We start from the raw sequence: 27,515 nt of genomic DNA on the forward strand, positions 1-27,515 counted from the left end.
TGCCTCATGTCTCCTTTGCCTTGGATTCTGTGTGTAAGCTGTAGCAATGGTAATTTCTGTGCATCCCGATGCATCAGACCGACTTCCAATTAATTCTTCTATGCTGCAGTCTTATATGTATGTTGAATGAAGTCCTCCTGAAATACAATTTCACTTGATAACTGTAATAGCACTGAGAAGTATAGATTTATTGAGGATGAATTCAAGAAGAAGAGTGGTATTTAGGTGTTAATACTTTAGAAAGCGTTAATAATATGGAGCCTTTGCTTTGTGTCAAGAGGATTTCCTTTGTTTCAAAGGAGCTATGCCAGCTCTTGAGAACTGTGTTTCCAAATAGTTGCAGCCTGATTCAGGGCCTGTTTTTGTTTGCCCTTGGGCATTTCTTAGTCTCATCTGGCCATACTGAAAACAGATTTCAGATTAAAATGCCTATAATAAGAGGGAAGTAAAAAAGCAGAAGTTGATAAGATACTGCTAGGCACTAAACAGAGCATACTAACGTTACATTTTCATATAAACCGAGCACACTAAAGCTATTAATGTGGCACGCTCCTAAATTCCAGGCAGTTGGCTTAGAATTCATTTGTAAACAGGCTTTGTAGGCAAGTCAGCACTACTGAGCTCTGAGTCTGAGGTACAGAGTTCACCACAACACTGACCATGGCTGTTCTGATGGGCATGAGGGAGCGCTGGCTCTGTGTTGAGCTCAGGTGGACATCTCTAGATGAAGGAGCTTGGAGGCAGGTGGTCTCCCAGATTGATGGGGCTTTTAACACACATATGGAGACACAGATCCATCGCTTAGTTTTGTGCTAATTTGGGTTCTTAGGATGTCTGTTTCTTAATGAATGTAGCAGCTACCGCTTTTAGTTCTGTTCTTCCGTACAAAATAATTTAAACAAATTCATATATAGACATGCACATACATCTGTGCATGAAACATTAGTTATTTCAGTAAAAAATAACTCATTCAATGGTATTTGAGTGAATAATGCTTCTTGAAATGCAATTAATGGCAGAAACTCTACCAGTTAGTAGATGAAAATTTCTCTACGATGCTCTTTCCAAATTACTTCTTCTGGGGATAAATATAGACAAAGAAGGCATTTTATAGCAGTCATATTAGATTTTGTCATAAGGATGGTGTCTTCTGCTCGCACATCAACTTTGGACACAGTACAGAAGCTTCAGGAATAAGCTGTTTGCATAGCTATGCTGTTCTCCTTGCATCCTCTGTGCTGACATTAGGGTTCACTTGAAAGGGGTCACATGCAACAACCCAACTACTTGGTGGCTAAGTCAGAAAAACTTCTGTGCATTTTTGAAGCACATGTGTGCAAGAGAAGTCTTTTATATACAAGAGTTCATATACGGTTTTCCTAAGATGCAACAAATCCTGACATTCGGCCAACAGACCTATTTCTGCTTTATGAGGAAAAATTCCCTCCACTGAAGTTAATTTCTTCGATAATAAATTTGGCCCAGTATGTCAAGTATAAACTTCACTCACTTGTGTTCACAGAGATTAACTCAACAGCATCTTATGTATGCCCAGAATAATTAGTTTACTGTCTCTTGAGGTTCATTTAATTAATTTAAAATGCTTTCCATTTAGGAGATACTGCAGAAACAGGTCTGTTGCAGATAAGGCAGACTATAACTATGCCCTCAATCTTGTGCGTGACTTGTGGAAATGAAAATACTTGGGGTAGGAAAAGTCATGTCATTTTTTCAGGTGTGTTCTCTGAGCCCTTTTAATGGAATCCTAGCAATCTCAGATGCCTTGGTGTCTTCAAGTATTTTCAAATACATATTGTTTTACATTTTAATAGAACTGTGCTTCCTCTGATCAGCTGAGAACCACTGGAATACTTTTTGAAATTTGCTACAGCTTCAGAGAGGATAACTTATTTATGGGGAAGTCTTTCTGATCTGCAGTCAGACACTGAATTTTTAAAGGGAGGGTATGTGTCAGAAGCTAAATAATTAAGATCCATGCCTTCTCAGCATTTTATTTCAAATATTAAATATTACATAAGATATTTTTCCCAGTGGAAATCAAGCCTTTAAAGCAATACAACCTTGGCCAGAAAATCACTGTATTGTACAGTTAAATTGATACATTTTCAATCAGATAAATGGTTCAAAAAGTTCTTGAAATATTCCAGCATTCTACAATAGTGATTCAAAATGTCCCTGTTGAGAAACGTGGTGAAATGGTATGCTGTGATTTTGATGTATGTTCAGTTTCAGATGTCCAAATTGTGATAGCTGTAAAGCTTCAGGTCATCTTGTAGCAAACCTCGTGCTGTGGACTCACACAGGCAGCTGTGGCTAGGGCAGGGCTTGCCATGTTCAGCTCCCATAGACCTGGTGAACACAGCTCTGTGCACAGCTGGCAAGGAAGCGGGTAACTTGCCAGATGAAATGCAGCCATTAAAATCCTTCTGTTGTGAACCACTGTCCTCCTCTGGAAGGAATTAAAACTGCACACATTCTTGTCAAGGCCTCCACTGCAAACAACGGTGGGGTCCTTTGCTTGGAGAGCTTGCTGGCAGAGCTGTGTGCTCTGTTCCTGCTTCCTTCCTAATTCTCCTAATGTGATCACCTTGTTTTAAAGCCACCCAAAGCTTTCAGTGCTTACAAGTAGTTTCCTAACGTTTTCCTGTGGTTTATAGATGCATTAAATCTGTCTGACATGGTGCCTCAAGAAGCAGGTGTGCCAACATTTTCTTCTCTAGCAAAACCTGCTGGCTCCAGGAGCCCAAGGAAGTTTCCACCTGGCTCGGGTTCCATTGGGCTTTGCTTACCTGATCTGCAGCAGCTGTAACACTACCTGGCACAGAGGCAGCGTGAGCTATAGGAGTGCACAGGAAGTGAATGCCGCTGTCACTTGCTGTAACTTGTCATCAGAACTGCTCAGCATTTTTTCTTTGGTAAACAACTTGGGAATTTCTGGTTTCCATGAGAAATCTTGAGATGACTTGGGCAGGCACAGAGGCAGGAGCTGGTGCTACTCTCTGGCAGTGATCTACGTCAACTTCCATAGGCTAGCTATAGGCACATGCTGCCTACAGGATGGAAAGCCAAGGCATCACGTTCAGCTGCTGAATTACTCTCTTTTAAAACTGTACTTGCGCTTTTGCATTCTTTCCAAAAGGATGTGAGGGTGTTAGAGCTGAGCTGGTATCTGACTCCCAGTTGGAGCTATTTCCGCACTTCCACTCCAGCGCAAGCCCTGCTTTCTCCCCCTTAGTTGAGCATGAAACGATTGGTTGACAGAGGATCAAGATTAATGCCAGCAAATTCTAGAGAGCTTGGAGTTTTTCAGGGGTGTTTGACACTGCTTCATAGAGCCCCTGCACCTCTGTGGCTGCTGCCCACCCTGGGATGCTGATCAGCACAGACTGGATATCAGCCCATATGTGGCCCTGCAGAGAACTCAGCATGTCTGTAACTCACCCTCCATCTCCTGTGGCTTTGCAAGGTGCTGCATAAAAGGAGCTGTGCAGTAGAGCTACCTGTGGCTGGACCTAACAGCCCCTTAGTCTGCATGTCCCTGGCACTTAGGGATCTTGTTTTTCCAGGCATTGCTGCCCCTTCACGCCTGAGCACACAGTTTTCTTCCTTAGGGTTTGCAAATCAAAGCATATAAAAAGTTTAAATGTTGCATTTCTAATGGAAATATTGAACTTGAATTGGTGATTCAAGTACTGCTTATAAGTGACGTCTGTATGGGGATGTGGGAACTTAAGCCTTTAATAGAGAATTTCTTTCCCCTATAAATAACGTCTTTATATTCTTTTCCATTTCCTTTGTTTTTCATTGTGGCCTTCGCCACAGCAATCTGTTGCAATGAACACTAATTACGTGAGGGAGTATTTGCTTTTTGTTGTTTTGTTATATCTTTCTAGATTATTATTATTATTATTATTATTATTTTTTGGCAGTAATATCCAATGTAACAGATTCCTAGAAACTTGACTCCCCATTTCAAAACATCACGGAGGTTTATGAGTGCTCAGCTGCTGCAGAATTTGGACTTTCTTCTTTCAAGAAGTGCAGTGAAGTCTCATAAAAGTCAATAGCAATTTGAGTTTTTACCAAAAATATTTTCTGCCTTGTTACTGACTGGAATGGTAAGAGAGCCAAGGAGGGGCATTTGGCAGCCCTCTTTGTCACTTTTTTTGTGCACAAAATGCAGCTTGTCCCCTGAATGGAGTGAAAGGGTAGGATGGGTTGGGTCACAACGTTTTTATCTACTGAAAGATTGCAGCGATTGTGTTGGTGTGCGCTATGGAGTTACTGCTGCTCAACTCTGCATCCTCATTTTTATGTTCAGCTTGTAAATTCTTAGGAAATGAGATTTGGCCAGAGCCCAAAACTTATTTTAAACTTATTAAATTAGCTTATTAAGACCTATGCAATAAAAATAAAAATGTCATATGAAGAAATTCCAGATATTTGGACCATAATTGCACAGTAAGAAATATTTGAAGTGAGTTTTACTCAACAGATCTTTGAAGTTGGATGTGTTTCTTTGGGGTTTTATTATAAACACTTTGCTTAATTTTTGAGCCAATTTTGTAATCAGCACTGTCAGAATGGACCATCAATTTCCATGTCAGATGCAGAATTTTGCTTTGCAGAGTTTATTTTTATACAGAACTGTTAATTACCTGTATCTTTTGAGAAAGGAAATTATGTACGAATGTACGATTTATGAATCATCTTAGTCATGCAGGACAGTCTGGTAGCTTTTAAGTGCATCTTGTTTTTTCCTTAGCTGCTTTTTCGAGATCTGTAAGGGTATAATAGAAATGGCATTGATATCCCCTTGGGACACTGTATCTCAAGGCAAATCTGTTTATTTATGACTTGTTCCTGCTGCTTAGGATGCCTGGACTCTCAAAGTAATAAATAAGGCTCGTTCTGTAATTGTAACTATGTAAATGATTTCACTTTGTCCCTTTTATAAGAGCTCAGAATCTGATCTAATGGTAGTTAGCACTGTTTTTAAGTATTGTTCATAATGGTTTGGAGATTTATGGTACCTGCAGAGGCTTTCAGGACTTCTCTGGATGGTTTGGCATCTGCACCAAGGATGAGAAGGCCCAGGCAGATGTGCTTGGTTGGTTAGTATTCAGTCCCACTCTGTTCACATGGATCTCGGAAGACTTCTGGTCAGTGGGAACCTGGGAATCTTCTCCAGAATCAGCATCATTTTAGTTCCTGTGGTCTGTTCTGAGGTCCAAGCACAGTCTGCAGGGAGAGCAAAGAGGCAGTGTATCTTGGAATAAGCTGTGTTTTTGGCACGATTTCTATTCAAATTCCTCTGAAAAATTATCTGGGAAGATACACATTACAAACCAGATGATACCTGAACTTCTATTTTAACTAATTTTCTTAACGTTAGGCATAAAAATGTCGACATACAGTGGTTAACTAAAAGAGTAGATAGAGGCACACAACATCAGGAAAATATCTTGGAGAAATAACAGTTGGGGAACACAGTAATAGAGGATGTTTGCTTTCTAATAGTTCAGACTAGCCTGTGACTTTTGTATAAAACTATTTAATTAAGTTGAAACATAACAATCTCTGCGGTATGTTCCTGTGCTTTTTTTTATGTGTGTGTTGCAAACTGCCAAAAATACCTGGGTTTCACACGTTTTGTTAGTCTGCTGGTAATCAAAAATGTTGGGAGGCCAGGTCACTTATATTTGTGTAGCAATTCAAGAAAAAGAGCAATGATGAAATTCTACCACTTGTTTTTTGAAATATTGTTCTTCCTGATATAGAATTTTTATGTTTCAAAAGTGAGTGCAGGCTGCAGGCACCAACTCTTCATTCAGTCTGCTCAACAGCATGGTGATTCAGTCTGAAATGAGAATTACTTGGAGATATGTAGTAGTGTGGGGGTGAGGAAAAAACAAACCAACGAAGAAACCCCATCGTGTTTCAGATATTTCCACAATTGGTTAAATCCTTGTCCACACAAAAGTTAATTTCTCAGCTGCACTCCCGTAAGTCAGTTTTATTTATTTTCTGACAGTATTTAAAGATAATGCTTTTGTACTTATCATTCCTAGAGGTCTCACATTTTTTCCAGATCAGAAGTTTTATGGCATGAAGAGATTCAAAGTAGAAGACCTTTAATGCACTCTCTTGTCTGTGTATAATTTTAGAAATAACTGGGAGGTAGATTACGTTTAATTCTCTCAAAGTTTCAAAAGCAGTTATATCCTTTTCTATCCAATGAGCCCTCTACAAGAGAAGTGCCAAACTGAATTCAGTGTGTCCATAAAAATAGCATCTTTATCCACCCTTACTTTTGCGATTCATGTTACAAATGTAAGCCTTAAATTGGGCACGTTTCCTTCTCTTGCTTGTCCACTAATTCAGCTGGACTGCAATAGATTTCAGTATTAGACTGGAGACTTATTAGACTTAAGTGCCTTTTCCATGCATAAATATCTATTGAGTTCAACCCAGAGTTCTTAACTCAGCTTTGTTTCACGTTTGTGTTCAGTGTTCAGAATTGTAATTTTCACCTCCCTTTCATCATCACTGTGGTATTCCTGGCGTTTTCCACATTTGTATATGTTCTGTCTCTGAGTACAGAAAGTGATAACCATGTGAAAGACATACGTTAAGCAAGAACAAATGCTTCTGATCTGTGTCACGACATGTATTGTGTAAACTCTCATGTACATTTGGTTTTTCTACTCTTGCGGAGCTAAAACTTATGGAGATTTGTGAGAATTCAGACATCAGAAAGGGTCAAGAATTACCCTACTGCTAATAGCTGAGCACTATGTTATGCAAACATGTACAAGCAAAGAGTGTGTAGCTCCATTTGCTGTGAGGATAAACAGTCTTTGCTATGTGGATAAACAGAACCTTTTGACCATTGCTGGAGTTCGTACAGGCCATTAAGATGTAAACCTGTGGTTGCCATGGGGTGATATTTTTAATTTCAGTCCTATTGGTAGCACTGTTGATGAAGGAGTTAGGAGTCTGTGAGATCGCAATTAGGTGCTTGAAGGTGTGACTGTAGCCACCCTCTAGTTCCTTGCTGTTTGTTGCCTCTGGTTTTTAGTGTCAGCATGGCTATTTGTCTAACTGTGCAAGCAAATAGAGCTGGAAATGTTCCCAGCTGGCTCAGGAGCTGCCCCTAGGGTTGGGCAGGGGAAACAAGGTACCTTCCACTTGGCTTTTCAATGTTTCCTAAATTTTAGCAAAAATTAGTGAACTCAGATATCCATAATGACTTGTATGTAGCACTGGCCTTGCCAAATTAAAATGTAAATTGTTTACTTTTTCAATATGCTTGTGTTCTGTTGGTCTCCAATTATGACTCAGATCCCCACTGTGCCAGGTGGTGGACTCAGGTCTAATCATCATTTATAAACACTTAGCGGGCATTCAAGTGGGAGAGAATACAGGAAGCTTAGGTGATAACCACACCCATCTCAAGTTATTAACATTTATTGGGAAGCAAACAGTCTAATGACCATGCATAGTTTTCAGGTGAAAATGTTCCAGAAAGCTTTCCCTGTTGTGCCTGTAACTACAGCTTCCAGACATCGTGCCTGATCTGTATGAAGGCAAATTCCAGACGTAATTTTCCTATTCAAATAAATGTTCGTGGTCTACCATAGCACAAGAACATTTGGTCCTCTATTTTATACCGCTGTGAAAATTATATCCCGAATTTTCAATAAATACAATACAATAGTAAAGGGGTTTCTTTCTGAAGAGCAGACGTCCAGCTGGTAACATAGTGATGTGGTACGTGAAGAGGAAAAAAGCCTGCAAACAGCTAAATTACCTGCCTGTTTGTAATTTGTTGTTTTCTCCTAATGCTTGTATGATTCAAATGCTTCCCGCTGTACTCTTTTTTCCCCCTTAAATGGCTGATTGTAAGGGGAAAGCTTTGCTGTGTGATTCTTTTCCTACACCCAAATGAAATTGTGTGTTTGAAGCCAGGAAAATTAAATTGTGAATACTTTTTTTTTTTTTCTTCTTCAATAGCGAGAACACTTTGATTGCATAGTGTTCCTTCCTCATGCCCCAGGAATCTGCTGTCCCTTGCACAGAGATGTCCCTCCATGCTTAGCTCTCTGTCACTCAGCTCAATTTTCTGCCAGTAAAATGAGTGCCGTAGCGGAGTGAGTCATGGCTGCAGAAAGCCATTTCAAGGGCAAGTCAAGGGTGTTGAAGGCAGCAGCTTGATAATGCCGGGAATTGGGACCAGTTTGACTGTCTTCAGACTCAAGGAATTCCACTTTGTGAAGCTGAGGCCTGGATAGAGAAACCAGAATCTCTTCAAATCAGTTAAAGCAAAGACTTTGGATGCAGTTTCCTGCTGAAATTTTGTAATTGGGTCCTATGACTTTGCACAGAGCAGCATTACATAAAGCACAGCAGATGCAGGCCAGATTTAGAGGGAGAAAAAGCATGTAGACAAAACGTACCATAGCAGTGAATTCACAGCAGAGGAAAGAACATAAAGGTATAGTTTGCAATGTCGGGGGATTCACGTAGAGACTTAGTAACCATGTCAGCCTGGCATTGGCACTTAAAAAATAATGTTTACAGTGACTTTAAATAAGATATAAAATTGCATCTTTTTGCTGTGACATCTTCATCTTCATCCTAGCAAATGTGGCATGCTGCTGTGGTGGGGAAGGGAGGTCCCTGCATGCATAGCTGCAGGGTGTGTGCAGCAAGCACTGGGCAGCATGCCTGTCCTGAACCTTCTGATCAGCCCTGCTCCAAAGTCCTAGCGAGGGAGCTGGGTAGTCCAACATTTAACCTAAATACACCTTTTCTTTGGTGGGGGAGGAGGAAGAGGAGAGAGAGGGCTGGTCTGTATTGTTTTCAGTTAGGTGTAGGTGCTTTAGTTGCTGTATTTTTTTTATAGAACATGCTCATGTATGTTGCTATTGAATAACTTTGTACAGATAAGATACAAGCATGGTAGGTGGACTGGACTGATGGTTTTGCATCAGTTAATGTTGTCACCCAGGCTCTCCTTACACTGACAGAGGAAACATATTTCACTGATGTGACATTTTGATGCAGGTGAGCACAAAAGCATGTGTAATCTCTGTGAAGCATTATCATGTGTGTTTTCATTGGTACTGATAACAGCCTTAGCTTTTGCATACATCACTGTGACTGTGTGTAAACAAGAGTGTGGTAGATACCCAAACATAGATTAAACCTGTGATTTTATAGCATTAGAATTATGACAAATTAACAAACTGGATGAATTAAGGCTCATTTTCAAGACCCAGAGCGTTTCATCTTAGGTCACTCTTATCAAATTCAGCATGATGCAAGATTACCATTTCATGGCAAATCAGTCCAGCCCAGAAGTAGGGGGAAAGGTGACGGGATTGAACATAATTGGTACTCTTGTCAATGAATTGCTCAGATATCAAGATCTGAATGAAATTGTAATCCCTTCTCACTTTTACCAGACAGGTCTAATAGGTCAGAGTTTGGTAGGTCAGTGTAGAGGGAGCTTGAGTTACCTGTCCTAGGCTGTATCAGTCCTCTGAGCTTCGGCAGCCGGTGAACTTCATATGCACTAAGCTTAATTGCAGATAAAGACGGACACAAACAGTGCTCAGGAAGTTAAAAGATCAGTGTTGTCTTCTTATGTTATGTAACCTGTTTCCGTAATAACAAGAATTGCTCATTTTTCCAGTAAGATCTAAAATCTTGAGAGCATGTATGGAGTGTAATATTGGTACTCGGTATTAATAGTCTCACGTAATAGACTTCCTTCTGATTTTTTTTGTTGGATTCTATTTTCTGTAATTATTAAATAAGTAGAATATTCTTCTTGAGATTTTCTGAGACCTGTGTACTGGGCAGTGTTTTGTTTCCATAAAAGAGCTTTTCTTGAATGTCATTCCTGCGTCTGCAGTGAACATGTACATGGTATTGCAGAGCCATCTAGGAAAGCATCAGTTCTGACAGCATGTGAGTATTGCAACATACTGCTCTTCAAAAATATTTGGTACTCACGCTTCTCATTTGAATAAATAAATACAGCTGTGTAGAGCTAAGAAACAGCTGTGGCCCAGAAGATACACAGTGTCAGAAAAGTAAGAAGTTTCAGAGAGGGAGGTAGTGAGCAGTAGAAACTGAGAGGGAAGAAGGAAGAGCTACCTGATATTTATCAGAGGCATTGGTTTCTTTGAGATAAAACGAAGGGGAAAGTAAGGAATGTGAAAAAGTATACGAAGGGAAGAGGGAAAATGTGCAAGATGAGCTTCAGGAAAAGGAAAGGACATAGGAGGCAAACAGAAACAGGGAAAAATATAAATAAGTTTAACAGAAGGCATAGAAGAATTAGGGCAATAGAGAGAGGGAGGGGGGCAGTCTGCCTTTGAGTGTCCTGAATGTTTCAGCCTGACCGTTTGGTTCATCTCTGCTCACCACTTACATAACCTGCAGAAAATAAATGCATGCTCAAGATGTCTGCCTGAAAGCACCCTTAGCCCTGCTGTTCATCTCGCTGAAAAACATTTCAAAGGGTTTGCCCTTTCTATATTAATCAACATTATTTTATAATATTGTTTGTTACCAGTAATATTTAAACTGAAGATGTTCTCTAAAGGTTGCTAAAACAGACTTTGAAAGTTTCTGATTTTCATGTCTTTATCTCTCATTCTGTGTTAATGTGTGCCACGCTTAAGGGATGTATTAATGAACCTTTTTTTTTTAATCCTGCAGTGACAATCCTCTAGGCCCAGTCTCTTCATTAATGAATAATGATGGAACAAAGTAGGCAGTTGGGTCATTTTATCCTTTAAGTGAGATGAAAAGACCTGAAAAGAATGCTGCATTGCAGCTATAAACAAAATGGTTGCACTGTTGAGAAAGTGCTTTTGAATCATATTCTGCTTCCCAGTTTTTGGAAGATTGCCCATTTTCCCAAATGTTTTTGCTATGGTTGGTAGCAATTTGTATAAATTTTTGGCCATCCCACCTTACCATGAATTTGGACAAAACATTTTGTATGAGGCAGAAGCCATAGAAGAAAAATAAGCATAAGTAAAGAGCTATGGAAAGAAAAGCCTGTTCTTATTTTCGTACCTAAAGAAAAGCATATGAAAATTAAAATACAGTTTTCAGTTAGTTATGGAAGGGATAAACTAACAGCTCTAGTTAGGCCATAAACATTTTAAATGCTGCTTTTCTTGGTGTGAGCCTACCTGGGTTTTCTTCTTTTCTCCGTCTTCAGTGGCACGCAAATGGGTATTTGAGAACGCTCTTAACTAAAATGTACTTTCAAATAAAGAAATCATCTGTAGTGTAATTTTGATAGTTGCATCTTATCCAGTATCTGTGTATTGTTTTGTACTGACTGTTATTAACTCAAAAGTCCCAGAGCTTTACTTGTTAACTGAACTAATAGAGATTTTACGTGTGTACAGACAAATTGTACTGGTGTCTGCTGCCATCAGATATGTTTCCTACAACTGGCCTCGAGATCCTTTGCTCTAACCTTTAGACCAGAGATGAAGATTGTTCATGCTCTTAAGATGGACTGCACATAACGAGCCCCTAGACTACTTTTGTCTTTTAAGATAAACTCCAAATTATGAGAGACCGCTCCATTAATACAATAGCTGGTGCATAAGAAAAAAATCACGTTTCTGTTGCTCTGCTTGTATGCTCACATCTGTAGTTGTGTGCACACCTTCCAGGAGGTAAGAAGAGATTTAATGGAGTCCTTAAGCAACTAATAAGTAAATATATGTCTCTGTGTTAAATTACAGTAGTGCCTGGAATTCTGCCCAATTTTCATACAAGAAGAAATCTCCTTTTGTTACTTCTTGATTCCTCACTATTTTTGTCTCTCTATGAGCAAAAAATTTTGTCTGATTTACTAAAGAAAATTGCCATGTTCTCCTGCTGTATGATGTATGGCTTCAGCTCCAAATAACTGCATTGCTGTAGTTGTGGGATGGGGATGTATTTGTCTTTAGCAGCAGCTTTGAAACTGAGGTGAAAGTGGTCCAAATTAAACTCAGTCTAAGGGATTTACTTATCTTGAGCCTGTGGATTTATTTTGGAACATCTATTCCTGATTAACCGCTATGGATTAACTCTTTGTATGGATGTTTTTCTTTTGGATTAAGAGGGACCCTTCTCAGTTGAGCTAGATTAAGCAAAGCAATGAATTAATGGTCTGGAATTAAAATTGAATACCTAGCATAGTGTAAATATAGGAAACCAGTATGCAGTGAAAGTTAGGCCATAAATTGAATAGCCAACTTCTAATTTGAGATTTCATATTAAATAAAAACTTAAGCTTCCAAATATTTAGTACAGGTTAATTAATAACTGTAGGGTTTATTGGGCAGTAATAAGGAAATGCTATTTTTGTTTACTTGCTGAAGTTGCCCAAGGCTATTGTTAGTATATATTTGATACTTCTATTACGATACAATTTGATTTTTTTAATTTCTGCTTATGTATCTAAAACAAATTCCTAAGCAGTTGTAATGTGAGCACTCCTCTGCCAGAGCTTTGATGAAGAATTGCTGTATTACGTTCTCTTGGAATTGCCCTTACCAAAAAACACCCAAGGTTTTCAACTTTTCAAGCCAAGACAAAATAGAAAAAGTCATTATTAACATAAAAAATGCATAAATATTATGATCTAGAAAATTGAGAGATTTGAATTCAAATCCGTTTAATTTTGCTGTCTCCTTGAACTTCCCCAAGATGGCTGAAGTTGGAAGGGGTCTACTTGGGATCATCCTGTGCTTCAAGCAGGGTTACCTAAAGTACATTGTCCAGGATCAGATCCAGGCAGGTTTTGAGTATCTCCAGTGAAGGAGACTCCAGAACCTCTCTATTTCTTTATACTTGAGCAATTTTCAGTGCTTTTTTGGATTTCCCAAACTCCACATAGAATCCTTTGTATCTCTAAGATGTTTCCCACCTCTCTCATCAGTGAAAAATGAGGTCTGGGTGCGGAGTTGCCTTTTTTCAGAAATCTCCCAAAGTGTGCCCATGCTGCGTGCTTCTCCTTGTCTGGTGCTTGCCCCTGCTACCTTGAATTCCCAAGGGTCTGAGCTGACCCCGTTCAGATGCTGTAGTTAACTGATGTGCCTCCAGTTGTGTGGGAGGGTTTCCACTTCACCCCAGCCAGAAGATGCGAGATGAGATGCAGGTCAGCGTCTCAGTTTTCCTCAGAAACATACTCAGTATATATACTCAATAAATAGTGGAAAGCAGGTTAGTGAGATTTACCAATTCCTCCACAATTCATCTGTGGAGAAAATTCAGAAGTGAACATTGGTTAAGACTCGAATATTTCTATTAAGATTTGATACCAAAGTGGGACCAGTTTGTTCTGCACAGAAATACCGATGTCCTTGACTAGTTCTGTCTTACGCTCATACTGCAACTGTTGACTAGGAGCTCCTTTCTTGAGGTACTTTCTTTACAATTTAATTTAGTATTTGCTTTATACTTGAAAATAATCTGGAGAATTTCATTAGTGATTACTGCATTCAGGTAAGGTTAATTATACTGAGTAATAATCAAGGTGATTGACAACATATGCTTCATATTGAGAGAGTCTATTCTTTGGGCTTTTTAATGTGCTAAAATAGGAAAAGTCTGTGGGTGTTGTGTTCCTAATGGAGTGGTATTGCATGTGGATACACGAATAAAATAACGCCATAGCCCACACAGCGCTTTGAGATTGGTTTGGTCACCATTTGTATTTGCTAGTCATTCACAAGTCAGAGTCAAGAAAACTGTCACTTCTCACACTATTAAATAAGCACCTTTTATTATGCTTTGCAAACAGTTAAGAATACTTTGAAGGAATAACATCAGTTTTGTTGAGATAGTACCATCAGCCCAACTAAATCACTCTGCTGACCCCGTGCTCTGCCCTGCTGCTCTTTTCACCCAGGAGCTGAATTAACTAATTACCAGTAGGCTGGAAGGTCTTGAGGCTTCTCTTCACATCTTTTCTTAATGCATTTAGAAAATGGGACAATAGGGAGCTATTTGGACTTGCTTTGAAATACCAGTCCCGGTGTCTTTTAAAGTTGACTATATATCTGTGTTGTGAGATATTCAGGTGCTGGATGAAACTTTACAGCTCCTTTCATTTTTACTGTTCCTTCACATTTATGTGGTGCTTAGAGGAAAGGTAGATGATGATCTTCAGCGTTTGTCCCACTTGTTTCTGGAGAGCATGGAGATGGCAATGCTGCATGCAGTGCAGTGTTATGTAAGTAGCAGGGAGCTCATGGTGTTTGTGCTGTTTGAGGTTTCAAAGGTCCGACTATTCTAAGACTCCTGGGCAATGGGAGTAGTGCACTGGGATGCTCAAAATGTGTCTTATTTTCTTACCATCTTCTCACAAGTTGAGCATTGTGATTTTAAATGACATCACTGTCACATGCAGAAGCAATTTAACATTGCTTGCAGATGGTATAAAGATCACAGGACTCTTTTTCTTCAGTGTTCTCTTTTTAGATACCTTGAATTCTGTCTCAGATACACGGCAGCTTAAGATAAGCTACAGCAAGTGCTCTGCCTCTCGCAAAGGCACAGCTTGAAGCAAGTACAGTTGCTGTGCAGCTGACGAGCTGACACTGCTCACAGGAAAAGCAGATGACACTGACAAAGATAGCAGTGAAGTTAAGAGCTGCCAAGTAGCAGCGCTTGGAGGTAACACCTCAGAAAAACACAGCTCACTGCTATCTGGTTTGTTTATTTTTTTAAAGTAAGGGTGGGAGGGGAGAGAATCATGCTGTGGAAGCTTAACAAAGTGGGTTTTTTTAGGTGTTTTTATTTTGTTCCCTTACAGACATCACAACAATACGTGCTTCTTTCTTCAGAACTTAAGATTTTTTTCCTGTGTTATTTATTTAAACATATTTTAAGTTATTTGCCTTAACCTACAGGTTCCTGGCCTCATCTACAAAAAACCTCTTTTCCATACTGTTGTTGTGATGACAACATATGTAAAGCTATGTCACTGTTTGCCTTTCTGTCTGGTATCAGTGTCAGAACACAAGGGAACAGCTGTCGGGGTGCTGGGAAAAGGGAAATTTGTGGATATGGTAATTCTGGATTTCTTTGCTGAGATGCTACTTAATAGCAGCAGTGCCCAGGCACAGTGTCACTAACTATTGACTGTAAAAATAGGCCTGGGCACACAGGCAGTTGGAGATGTTGGAATAACCAACTGATTTCAGGGACTTTTTGCCCTTTCTGTCGTTCCCATGATTACTGTCAGCAATACACATGAAATAAAGAAGGGAATTTTTTTGTAGAGGTCCAGTGAGAGTGATGGTAAGTGGTTATGAAGGTGTGTTAATTACAGAAGGCTTTCAACTTAGTTTTATTTATGGGCTCATTTACTTGCTACTCTTTTTCTTGGCTGAGCTCTTGGGTCTCTTCTGTTAACATGGTTGCTTTTCTCTGCAATTACCTTATTCATGTTAGTGCTTTTTCAGTGTGATACTATAGGATAGCCAGTGAGTGCTGTTTTAAGTTGTTGTAAGATATACTCGATGTAAATATTGAGAGCAAGAAAAAGCTTTCAAGTGATCTGGAGCAATCGTAACTCAGCATTTTAAGTTTGTTTTTGAATGGTATTTCCCTTATATCAGCTTCATTGAAATAACCACATCTTGTGCAGTACTGAAATTAATGCCTTTATTGCTTTTGTTGCACCTGATACTACCTCAAAAGAACAAAAGAAGAATATCTGAGATGCACAGAATGAGACGTGTAAATGGTGTAATGATTATTGACTGGAGTAAGAGCTGAAGAAATTAGTTCCAGTGGAATTTTCTTCCTTCTTGACATCTGAACTCCCACTGATACCACTACTTTAGTAAATAAGAAATCCTGATTAATTCCTGTGCTTTTATACTGGACTGTAACTCTCAATGAACACTTTATCAGCCTGGGTAGGAACTTTTTTGGTGTCATTTTAGGCAAGGCAAAAAATATTGTCCATGTGTTAGGATTCAGATCTTGCCATGGTGTCTTGTCTGTTGGCTTGATGGGAATGCCCTGCGTGTAAGTCTGGTTTTTAGATTATTATGAAATTGTAGCATGGCTTGCAGATATGTGGCTTTTTAGGTATTTGCAGTCAGTGTTGGAAACAATTTCTGTGTTGTTGGTATCAGTTATTGTAGGTAAATTATTTGTTCCTGTTTAATAGCTTCAGAGAAGAGGAAAATAAAATAGGAGAAATAAAACCAAAATGCATAAATGGGGTAAATGAATTAAACTTGTCTCTGAGTATTTAGTGTTTCCTGGCAAAAGCAAAGACTGCATGGTATCTTGGAGCTGATTGTAAATCAGAAATCCTTGGAGATGGGCATTTACTGCCCTCAGCTGCCACCAAATTGTCTGGGGCAAGAACTGCAGCCTTTCTCTGCCATGTAAAGTAGGGATACCTTTATTTATCCATTTCTTTACATAGGAGGAGAATGAGAGAGAGAAACTCATTGTAGAAAGGCAAGTTGTTGTTTATCTGTTCCTAGTATTTACATTAGAGGTATCAGTATGTAAGTAAAAACATTAAGTTTTTCATTTAGTTTATTTAAAAAAAAGGAAACCAACACTGCCTAACAACAGCACCACATGTGGTTCAGAGGTGTGACTTCAGAGTGATAGTTGTTGATTGCAACTCTAATGATAAATATGTTTTAGGAGAATACTTGTATCAGCTTGAAGCTTTACTGATGCTGAGGTGTGATCCCCCCACTGCAGCTGTGGCCATTGGAGAACTCTGTAGGACAAGACAGGCTGACTTGGCTGGTTGTTGCTGTCAGATGTGAAGAGGAAGATGGTTACTGAGGAGATGGAGGGACCTTTAATTCATTTCGTGGTTCTGCCACCTCTGTGCACCTCTCTGTGTGCTGCCTGGTCAGCTCTGACTGTAAGACATTTGACTCGAGGGGATTCTAAATCATGTAAAAGCCTACAGGCAGCATGGCCAGCTGGGCTCATCAAAGCAGCAGCATCAGCAGCGTAAGGCTTACGGGACATATGCTGGATGGTTTATGATTCCAAATGCTTTTAAATTCTAGACAAATTTCTTACAACTTATGTAAACAAATATAAGCAGGTGATATTAATGAAAGCAGGTAATAAGATTAATTATGCTTTGCAGTCAGCTTTGTTGTTTTGAGATTAAAAGAAAGCAATTATACATTGAGGTGAAATTCACTGGTGGAATTCAAATTCAGCTTGCTGGAACCAGTAAATGTTTTCCTTCAATACTACTGACAGACTGGCTTTAACTGGTTTTAAGATGGACTAATTAGATGCAGTACATTGAAATTCCAAGAATCTTTCAAGTAAGATATGTGATAAAACTCGGAGGAGATGGAGCAATCCATTATATGTGTGAATGTATTCACTTTGTCTGATGTCTTTGTAGTATAAAGATATACACATATCCTGCCATTGCTCGTAAAGTAGGTGGTCTAATATGATCAATGTATGTTCTTTTGGCATACCTGGTACCAAAGCAGGTGTTTGTTTTGCTTAGAAACCCTTTACACCAGTGTCATGAACACTTAATGATCTATTAAACTGTAGTGTTTAAGGCAACTGATGTTGCACTACATCATAGAATCACAGAATTGCAAGGTTGGAAATGACCTGCAAGATCATCTAGTCCAACCACCCTCCCATTCCTATTAGTACCACAAGCTACTAAACCATCTCTCATAGCTCCTCATGTTGTGCTTGATGACATCATTATACATAAGAAAAAAAAATACACCTTCCTTAGCCTTTAGCAAAACAATAACAATAATCATAGTTCGCTGCCTGTGGTTCCTTGCCTTGTCCTATTAGGCAGGGAGAGTTGTTTCCTTTCCAGAAGGGAAGGAAGATCTCTGAAGCTAAATCTGCTGGTTACCAGGTACTCATCTAAATTTTACTGAGCGATTTCACTCAGAAGATAGCACTCTGTAGACTGATGGAAGCAGAAGAAAAGAGGGCCTGCCATCACATCCAGCTTTGTCAAGAGAGAAAAGTAGTACCTAGAAATTTGCTCTCAAAGCCAGAAAACAGAATCCCATGAAAAAAATGTAGAATAAGATTGTGAGTTTGACTTCTCTGTATTAAAATAATAGTAAGTGAGCTAATATTTCTAATTCCAACTGGATTTCAGAGCACTTATGTAAGAACTATAGATGTCAGTGGACCTGGGCTAGCTATACAGAAGGGTTAGGTAGCAGTAGTAGTGGCAGGGATGATTTCAGGCTTGAATGAGGCATAAATGGAAGTGGTAAAATACGGCAAAGAAAGTTAAGATGAAGTATCACCTTGGTAATCATTTAGTTTTTAATTTCTGTGAATGAGAGGGGACCTGATCCAGGTCTATAAATATCTATGGTGTGGGGGGCAGAATGGCGAAGCCGGACTCTTTTCAGTGGTGAGTGGAGACAGGACAAGGGGAAACGGCTGGAAACTGCAGCATAGGAAGTTCTACACAAATATGCGCAAGAACTTCTTTACAGTGAGGTGACGGAGCACTGGAACAGGCTGCCAGGGAGGTGGTGGAGTCTCCTTCTCTGGAGATGTTCCAGACCTGCCTGGATGCCGACCTGTGCGACCTGCTATAGGGAACCTGCTTTGGCAGGGGGTTGGACTCGATGATCTCTGGAGGTCCCTTCCAACCCCTACAATTCTGTGATTCTGTGGAGGTACTGTTATGCTAGGAAATGCTCACCATTTGAGAATGGAGTTTGAGAGTAGGCTGGGAGGAGCATGGGAGGTCAGTGCTAGAAGAGGAGGTATTTGTGTGTGTTTATTAAATTGTCTGTAGATTTTACTGTTCAAATAGTTCTGGTTTGGGTTTTGTTAACGTGGGTCTTCATTCCATAGTTTAAGTGGATGCGAACCATTCTAACCATTCTCTTAAGCTTTACCTTGTATTTTTTTTCTCCTGAATTGTTGCTTCAGTAGCAATGTGATTTTACTGTTTTTGTATCATCAAAATCATCCTGTTTGTGATGCAGTGGGGATGATTGTCAGGAAAAATATAATTTTTCAGGAAGCATTAACTGGTTTTATATTCAGTGTCAGTAACTGGCAGTTGTAGATAAGGAACTGAAAAAAAAACAAGCATTAATTGTTGTTTCTCCAGGTTTTTAATCTTTCTTTCCCTTTGAAACAGCAACAGTTAAAATAATAAGTAAATCTGTGTTACAAAGGCGAGCTAGATGAAAGAAGAAATTAATATACTCTACATCATAGAAAAGATTTTCTATGTAATCACATTTTTCTTCTCCTCAGATTTCAGACAAATTTCTGCAAAAAGTTTTGGAAACAAGCCTTGTAAAATTATTCAATTGCTTAATGCATCAGTAGTCAGTGTTCACAGTATTTACTACATATATGCATCCTATTTGTGGATAAATTTAATACAAAAACTGCATAATGACTGTAAAACACTTTGGCCAAGCAGAGAAGTGTTGTGTAGCCTCAACATAAAAAAGTATTTTTTAAAAAATTGTCTTTATGTGGACACATGCATTTATAAGCAGCCAGCATGTGACTTATCATTGTACCAAATACAGCACTGAATGCAGGAGCACATGAGTTCTGAAGTCAGGTAGAACCAATATCTCCATTAAATTTTCTAATCTCCACTGATTCTTTTTCACTTCCTGAAATGTTTTGTCTCCTCATATAGAAATGATATTTCCAATTGCTCTCATCTGTGCTATTGTTTCATTATTGTCACAGCAGTCAATACGTAGATTAAGCGACGAATGGAAAAGAAAAAAATATTCAAGAACAATAATGAAGTCAGTATGTGTAATAAAGGGAGGAGGAAAAAGCAAAGCTAGCAGCAGGAACGCCATCTCCTCGTTAAAAGTAATGGCAAGGACAGATGTCCACTTGCAGCTCTTGCTGTGCTAACTGACGTTTCCACCATCTGTACTGCTCGGCAGTGTGCGCTCACTGGGAGCAGCGCCCTACAGATCTGCCTGTGCAACAGAAAGCCTGAGTGACCTCCAGTCCTCTTCAAGCCACAAAGTTTGCCTTGTCTAAGGCACCTTTAGGACTACGTAAAATAACGTTTCTGATTAAAACAAAACAGATTCTTTGAAGAGATAAGGAGTGCCCCTGTGTACCTTCTGCTGACAGCAGCACTGAGAACTAATGGAAGCTTTTGCAAAACAAACATCTTTGCCTTAGATTCCCAACTCTCTTAGCTGTATCTCTGTGTATAACATGGATTGCTCTGTGTATTTTGTAGTCCCTTTCTGAACTTATCTCTGCAGTAATGCTTGGCACAGTTATGATGTGGCTTTATCGCTGGTCTTCAGGTTACTTCACGCTCTCCTTTCCTCTTGCTCAATAAATACAGGCATTTGTCAGTTTCTGGCATTCAGAGGAAAAAAAAAAAAAAAAGAAAGCTGAGTAGGGTTTTTAGAGTGATAGCCAGACCTGAGGAGGATGGAAACCTTTTGATTAGAACTGAACATTGAATTTCATTTTCCATCATTTCTAAATAATTTACAGGAAAATAAATGTTATAATTAAAGAAGAAAGAGTAGGTAATGTAATGTAGGTTACGTAATCTATAATCTGGAAGATACTATTGGACATAGATGCTTTAGGCCCCATTTAGTCCTCAACCTTATAGTATCTAAATGTCAAGGTCAGTGAACAGTTTTTGTGTTAGAGGAGCATGAGCTCTTGGATTTCTTTGGAGTCCTTTCCAAAGAAATGTATGTACCTGTAAAGCACTTCTGTGTGTGCTAAGATCAGCACTGTAGGGCAGGATATATGTACTTTGCTGTCAGGAGGCCATATATAAGCACGCTTTGTGAAATGGTGAATCCATCATATCTTGATAAATGTAATCAGGATCGTTCAAGTATACGTCCAGTATTTCCTGCGCTGCATCATCCATCCCTGTCATGCTGTTGAGTAACCAATCATGTGCTCACCTGCCGGAGCTGGCCCACTGCTGTGCACATATGTTCCATGTTGGAAAATAATCCTTTTGCAGGCACTTTTTTCTTCTGCTTTCCAATATGTTTGAGGTCTCTCCGTTTCAGACATGTTTTGCATGTCTGCTTGTAGATGCATGATACAAACATTTCTGTTCAAAATCGCTACACTCTCAACGTTGTTAATGAATTTGCCCCTTAACATATGAAGTCATTGCTGTATTCTGGATACGTTTTGGGGAAATAGCAAAAATTGTGCGTGCCATTTTTAATGAAAAGCCTGTTTTGTATTCAAGGGCTTTGCAGCCCTCTGGAAGCGGATTGAACTGGCTTTGTCTCATTCCTCCTAACGGCTTGTCACTGCATCACATCCCATCAGGAGTGAGTGGCCTTTCTGATCTCTCATGTGCATTGTCCTAACTTCTGTGGTCTGCACTGGTTCACAGTGCAACTATGCAAATGACTCACTGTCTGCAATTCGCATTTCATGGGGGCAGAACCTTTACCCCACATTGGAAGCTGAATGAGAACTCATGGAGGAGCTGAGAAGTTTGGTGTGTGATTGTATGAATCATGGAGATGGTCACATTTTATAGCAGCTGGAACCTGTCTGTTGTAGTCTCACTCTGCAGTAGGTACTGCAAATTAAATTGGGTGAGGTAATAATAACTACAGCATGCCTTTATCTGGGAGAGGATAGTGTTTCTGAGAAGCTGAAGGTGAAATGAAAGTTTGATGAGTTAGTCAAGAGCCAGGAGCTACACAGCAGTTGCAATTATATACTTCAAGTGAAAGGTGAGTCAACGTCTTTGGCTGTATTATGGCAGGATTGATATGTTCAGAGCAGCATCGCTTTAGGCAATTAGGCTAGTGCTGGGTGCTTTCATCCAGCAGGTATTTCACTGCCATGCATCTGCTGCACTACTGGGAATGGCTGCACCAGTCCTGAATGGAGGAGATGCAGAGCTGAGTGCTGTTAGCATGTTTGGATCCTCACTGCTTCTGCTTGGCAAATTGGGGATCATTGCAACAAGGCTTCCTGTTCCTCATGGACCCACAGGAGTCAGGGTTCTTAGAGGAGAGACGGAGTTACCCTGAAGTGCATGAGGAGGGGGATGATGGGAATCCTTCCAGCGTGGGATGGTTCTTGCTCTCGTGCAGGCACCTTTGTAGCCCTCTGGGGTTCACCTATTTTCATTGTGTCAGCTCAGTGTGAATAAGCATGACTAATTTTACATCTCTAATTACATTCAAATCTTACAGGCTGTAAATATTCCAACTGGTATCAATATTGTCTGACAGATACATGTGACCACTTGCTCTGTTGATGTTCTTTATGCTTCTTCTGCACTAACATTTGTATTTTGTAGTTTGTTTGTTTGATTTTTTAACTGAAAAAGTGCTAGAAGTGAACAGACTCAATACAATTAAAAAACCAGGAAAAAAAACCTAAGTGAAAGGTTACTCAGCACAACTACAATCACATTCTTACACTGTATCCAGAATTTGAGGCATCATGCAAAAATCCAAACATCTATACCGATCTAAGGAAACCTTGTTTCCCTTTATGCAAACATACTGTCACTGTGGCTGTCTCTTCAAGGGAAAAAAAATTGATGCAGTTCATTCCAGCAATTATGTGACAGTACATATGCACCGAGAGCAGTTGCTTTGAAGAACATGACATGCCTTATTGAATTTTTCTTTGAGGTCATTGACCTGAGGTCAGAACAAAGATGTGCTGCTGCTTCTGGTATTACTGAATGCTGCCGACAGCCATTTCAGCCTCATTCCAGATGTAACATCTCAAATGTAACTTAGTTTGACCTTATGATTATATTCAGAAGTCATTGCATACACATATGTATGCTTTTATCTACCTGTATAGGACTTAGTAAAGTAAGCCTACTATTCACAGACTTGTTTAGGATTAAAACTGACAAGAATTGGTACTAATTAACATCCTTTTCAGAAAGTAGTGACAAGTCATCTTGCAAAAGCAAAATTGAAGTGGCTAATCTGTCTGTTAATATGCCATGGATGGTAAAGCTTGTTTTATCATTATTGAAGTAATTTATTTTTAAATTCTTCAAATATATTTTAATTTATTCTATAATATACAAAAAGACAGATATAAGCAGTTACTGTATATTTCTCTGCAATTTTAATTACTTTTTGTTTGTTTTTATTTACAGGGTTAGCTGGCACTGCTGCAGATCTAGAAAAAAGAAAGCTTATTTTTGGAAAAAACTTCATACCCCCAAAGAAGCCAAAAACATTCATACAGTTAGTGTGGGAAGCGCTGCAGGATGTGACTCTTATAATCTTGGAAATTGCAGCCATCATATCCTTGGGGCTTTCATTTTATCAGCCACCTGGAGAAGGGAATGAAGGTAAAAAAACTTTTGATTGAATTCATTGACATAAGTTAAAGTAAAAAAAAAAAAAAAAGAAAGAAAAAAAAAAAAAGTCTTGTATTTCCAATTGCTTCCATCCCTACCCTCCAGAAGGTCGCGAAGAGGAACTCTGTGTTGTTTTCTTCTATTTCCATTACACGTGGTAGTGACATTATTTGCGTGCTTGACACTTCTTTATGCAAGCCACTGAACTTCATGCTGCATGTTAAGTGAGTTAAAAATCATCATATTCTTATGAAACTTGAGCATTTCTTTCTGTTTTCATATTTGAGCTTGTGGTTGGTATTTATTAATCTTAGATTATTGCTTAATGCGTTACAAAGCAGAAATGTGTAATTGCTTACGTAACTGATGATCCTGTGCATGCAGACATGAGCAGGACTTGGACTTAGTGAAATTCACTCATTTCAGTGTTTTCAGTGTTTTTTCCATGGCTAGCAAACCCAGCTCAACAAAGAGCATTGGAGGCTATGTCATGTTACTGCTGTGATATCTGTAGAAGGCTTTAAGTCCCCCTCCCCTCCTTTTTATTCTTTTTTTTCCTCTCCCTCCTTTGGAAAGTACTCTTGAATTCACATGCTTAAAATATTTATTCCTCTGCATAAATGCAAGATTTCCATTTCTGGCAACTGCTCCAGATTTTTTCTTTCCTGCTCTCTCAGACTTATAAAGCTGGATAAAACCTGCTGTGTGAAATGACGTGAATAGCTTGGCAAATGTATGAAGAATGCCTTCTTCTAAATATAGCCTTGAAATGCTTTTTGCATTTGCTTCAGTTTCCTTTGGCTACTTTCCTTGAAGACCCTTCCTTTTTCCTTTCCCATTCACAAACACAATACGCACGTAGCTCTGCAGAGCACTTGTAGCACACTTAAAATTCCTTGTTTTTTATATATGATCAGGAAGCTTTTGTTGCTTTCTCACCTTGAATTATGTTGTTATTGTTTTCAGCAGGTGTTTGATTTAGGCATGAGTAGGGAAAGGAGGTAATTTGTTTTTTTTAACTGAAGAAAATATTATTTTTATTACCTCATAACTGGACATAGTAAGATAGCCTGGGGACATCATAAACCACAAAACGATGGTTTACAAAATTAGGATTGAAGCCTGCAATCTTCCTTCCTAGGCACAAATGTGCCAAGTGTTCTCTTACTATAAGGATTATTTAGTAGGGAAATAATTCTGAAAACAGGATTGTTACAGGGTTCTAGGAAAAGAAGGCTTATGCCATCGGATTCTGATTTTGTATCATTATTATTACCGTTGCTGTTTTGGTTTAATGCAATATTTAAAATGTTTCTTTTCCCGTGGGAATGTATGACACATCTGAAATTCTGGAATGGTACAGAAAGCTCAGCAGTGCAACCTGGGAAAACGTATTCGTGTTTTCCCACAGCACAGTGTTTCCATTCAATGGCCTCTGGTTTCCCAATCATTTTAAAGCTGTTTTCCTTGAAGATTTTTGCCATGCTTTACACAAGAGAGAATAGATCAACATAGAGAATATTCTGTAATCCAGCTTTTTGAACACATTTTAAATTTGGTCCTTTGAATTTTTCCAACGTTGTATTTATTTATTTATTTATGAGCAATTCCTTGTATGTGGGAGATTCTCTCATTTTAAAATCATTGTAATTTTAAATGGATGCCAAGGATACATACAGTTTATTGGTAGATGTCCTTTCCCAGGACACTTTTATGAGCAGGCAGGTCCCACCTGTGCCCAGCCACGTGCCTTGCAGCACTGGAGAGACTGGGAGAGCCAAGAGAGAACTGCCATTTCCCTCATGCCTAATGGTTTGAGATTTGGGCTGTTTTTAAATGGCAACATGAAAACAAATGGTGTTGGGACACCGCTAAACACTATAATGTGTATTTTTTTAAATAGCATTTTAATAGCAAATGTATATGCTGCCCATATATTCAATACATTTCTATGCCTTTCACAAATCTCAAACTTCATCTACCAATGGCTTTGTTACGTCATGTGGCAAGTTGAGGTCATATTTAACTTTTTAGAACAGATAACACTTTCTTTTTAGATGCTTGAATCCTTTACGTTTTGAAGCTGTAACTGAGTTAGTATTTAAGTGGGTTCTGCAGTTCAAGTGCAAAGTTTCTTTTTTTTTCCTAATGTGTTTGAAAGCCAAAATACAAATACCAAAAAAATATCAGAGTGCAAGAATTGCTTTGAGAAACTTGTCTGATGGTGTGGTCTAATGTTTGTATACATCAGTATGTTTTGATGTATTAGGCAGATATGTGCTTTAAAGTTTAAATTTTAGGAGTTAGTAGACTCTTTTTTTTCCGATTTGATACCATAGATGTTGATATGTTACCCAACTTGAAGTCTTCTGACTGCAGTATGGTTGCATTTCCAAATCTCAACGTTTTGGTACTGTCCTGAGAAAAGTAAATAGATAATTATTTTCTGAGTTGAATTCACTTTCTGTTATTGGAAAGAATTCAAATTTCTGTGGTTTTTACAGTACCGGTAACTTCATCAATCAGCCTCTTACCTGCTAGTAATCTATTGTTTGAAGTACATGAAGTACTTTTTTTTCCATTCTCATTTAAAAAATGAACAAATGTTGGAAAACATTATTTCTTTTCCTACTGCAATCACAAAATCCTATCTATGTGAATTAGTAGATAATAGCGTGGTTGGGTTTATTGCTTCTCCAGAAGCTACTTCAACTCTATTTTCACATTTCTTACTAAGAGTGAAAGTTTCAAGAATTTGTTATCACAAGCTGTACTGCTGTTTTTGTGATCTGCTTTGCATTCCCTTTCACCATCTGACAGGCCATTAGGAGCAATTGAGAACTTCTGCATAAATTATTGTCAGCCCTGTGGCAATTACTGCTCTCCTCACTGATCCACATAAAATTGTTTTTCCATTCTTTCAAAGACGTGCAAAATTTTTTCTGTATTTTAGTAAACCTGTATTGAAAAAAAGAAAAAAAACTGTGCTGGTGCAGATGTAGTCACTGCTGTAGTGTTGTTCACACAGGGATGTGAGTAGTTAAAATGTGGCCAGTTAAAAATACTTTATTCCTCAGAACAAAATTCTTCAGTGTCCTGGGTTAATAGATTGCAGACTAGTGAAGGTAATAGTGAGCCAGTGATTTACAAAGAGAATTTATCAATGATATGGGATCCTGGCTTTGTGGTTTTGTATTTTGTATTTTTACTTATTTATTTTTGGATTGTAGATGAGTTCATCCAGGACGGTACAGGATACGCTATCCTGAAATTTGGTCCTCCTAAGCCAGTTGCTTAGTTTTGGTGGTGTTGTGTTGCTTCTTGAGGCTGTGGCCGGGATGCCTGCTAACCTCTTCTGACTTAGTTCCCTTAGGGAGGATAATGCTTCCACATGTTCAACATTCAAGTATTTCCTTATCATTCCTGTAATGTACCCTACTTCTTGGTCATCAGGTGCTAACCTGGAGATTTAAATCAGAAAGGGCACCCCTACAGGAGAGAAGGTACAGCTGCTCTAAAGCTCCCATGAGGATGGCTGCTTCTTTCCATGCTCCTGGTCATGGTAGCACTCATTGTACTCATGATTCATCTGTTCCTTGTCAGTCTAGCAAACCTCATGCTCCTTATATGTAAACTTTGAAAAAGTACATGTATACGGATGGAATGGACAGCAGGTTGCAGTCAGAAGTGGAAATGAATGTGCCAATAGAAACAACAGAATCTTTTGAGTTGGAAGGGACCTCCTTCAATCTTATCAATCTTATGTCCCTTGTACTATGATCCTTAGATCAGTTTGTGTCATGACTGCTTTTCATGCGCTTTCTAGCCTTCTACAGAGAATTCAGCTGTGTTAACACAGCAGGCATCTGTTAAGAAGTCTATTAAATATTCTGTGTTTGTATTTATAACCAGCTGAAGTTTCTCGTCCAGCTTCAAACTGTTCACGTAAATTGTTTTTTCTATATTTATTTGTGTACAGCCCAAGGGTAATTTTTCCCACACACTGTCTATATTTGCAAATCAGCCAAGCTTCTATACCTGTTTTTTATGATCTTCAGATTTATATGCAGGGTTTGTAATCTGTATGCATTTCTCTGAATATAGAGAGATTTTT

The 27,515-nt window shown here is 38.9% G+C and overlaps 1 protein-coding gene across 3 annotated transcripts in view; it reads left to right on the top strand.

Moving 5' to 3' along the window:
• ATP2B2 (ATPase plasma membrane Ca2+ transporting 2) overlaps positions 1-27,515 on the top strand; it is a 350,045-nt gene that overhangs the window by 216,545 nt on the left and 105,985 nt on the right. For all 3 annotated transcript variants that reach the window (XM_052678357.1, XM_052678358.1, XM_052678359.1), the window contains exon 5: positions 23,195-23,392. In XM_052678357.1, coding sequence (XP_052534317.1) covers positions 23,195-23,392 — 198 coding nt within the window. The remainder of the gene's footprint in view (positions 1-23,194; positions 23,393-27,515) is intronic.

This window comes from Tympanuchus pallidicinctus, unplaced genomic scaffold (genome assembly GCF_026119805.1).
Source record: "Tympanuchus pallidicinctus isolate F22 unplaced genomic scaffold, pur_lepc_1.0 scaffold17, whole genome shotgun sequence".
In the NCBI taxonomy this organism is placed as follows: domain Eukaryota; kingdom Metazoa; phylum Chordata; class Aves; order Galliformes; family Phasianidae; genus Tympanuchus; species Tympanuchus pallidicinctus.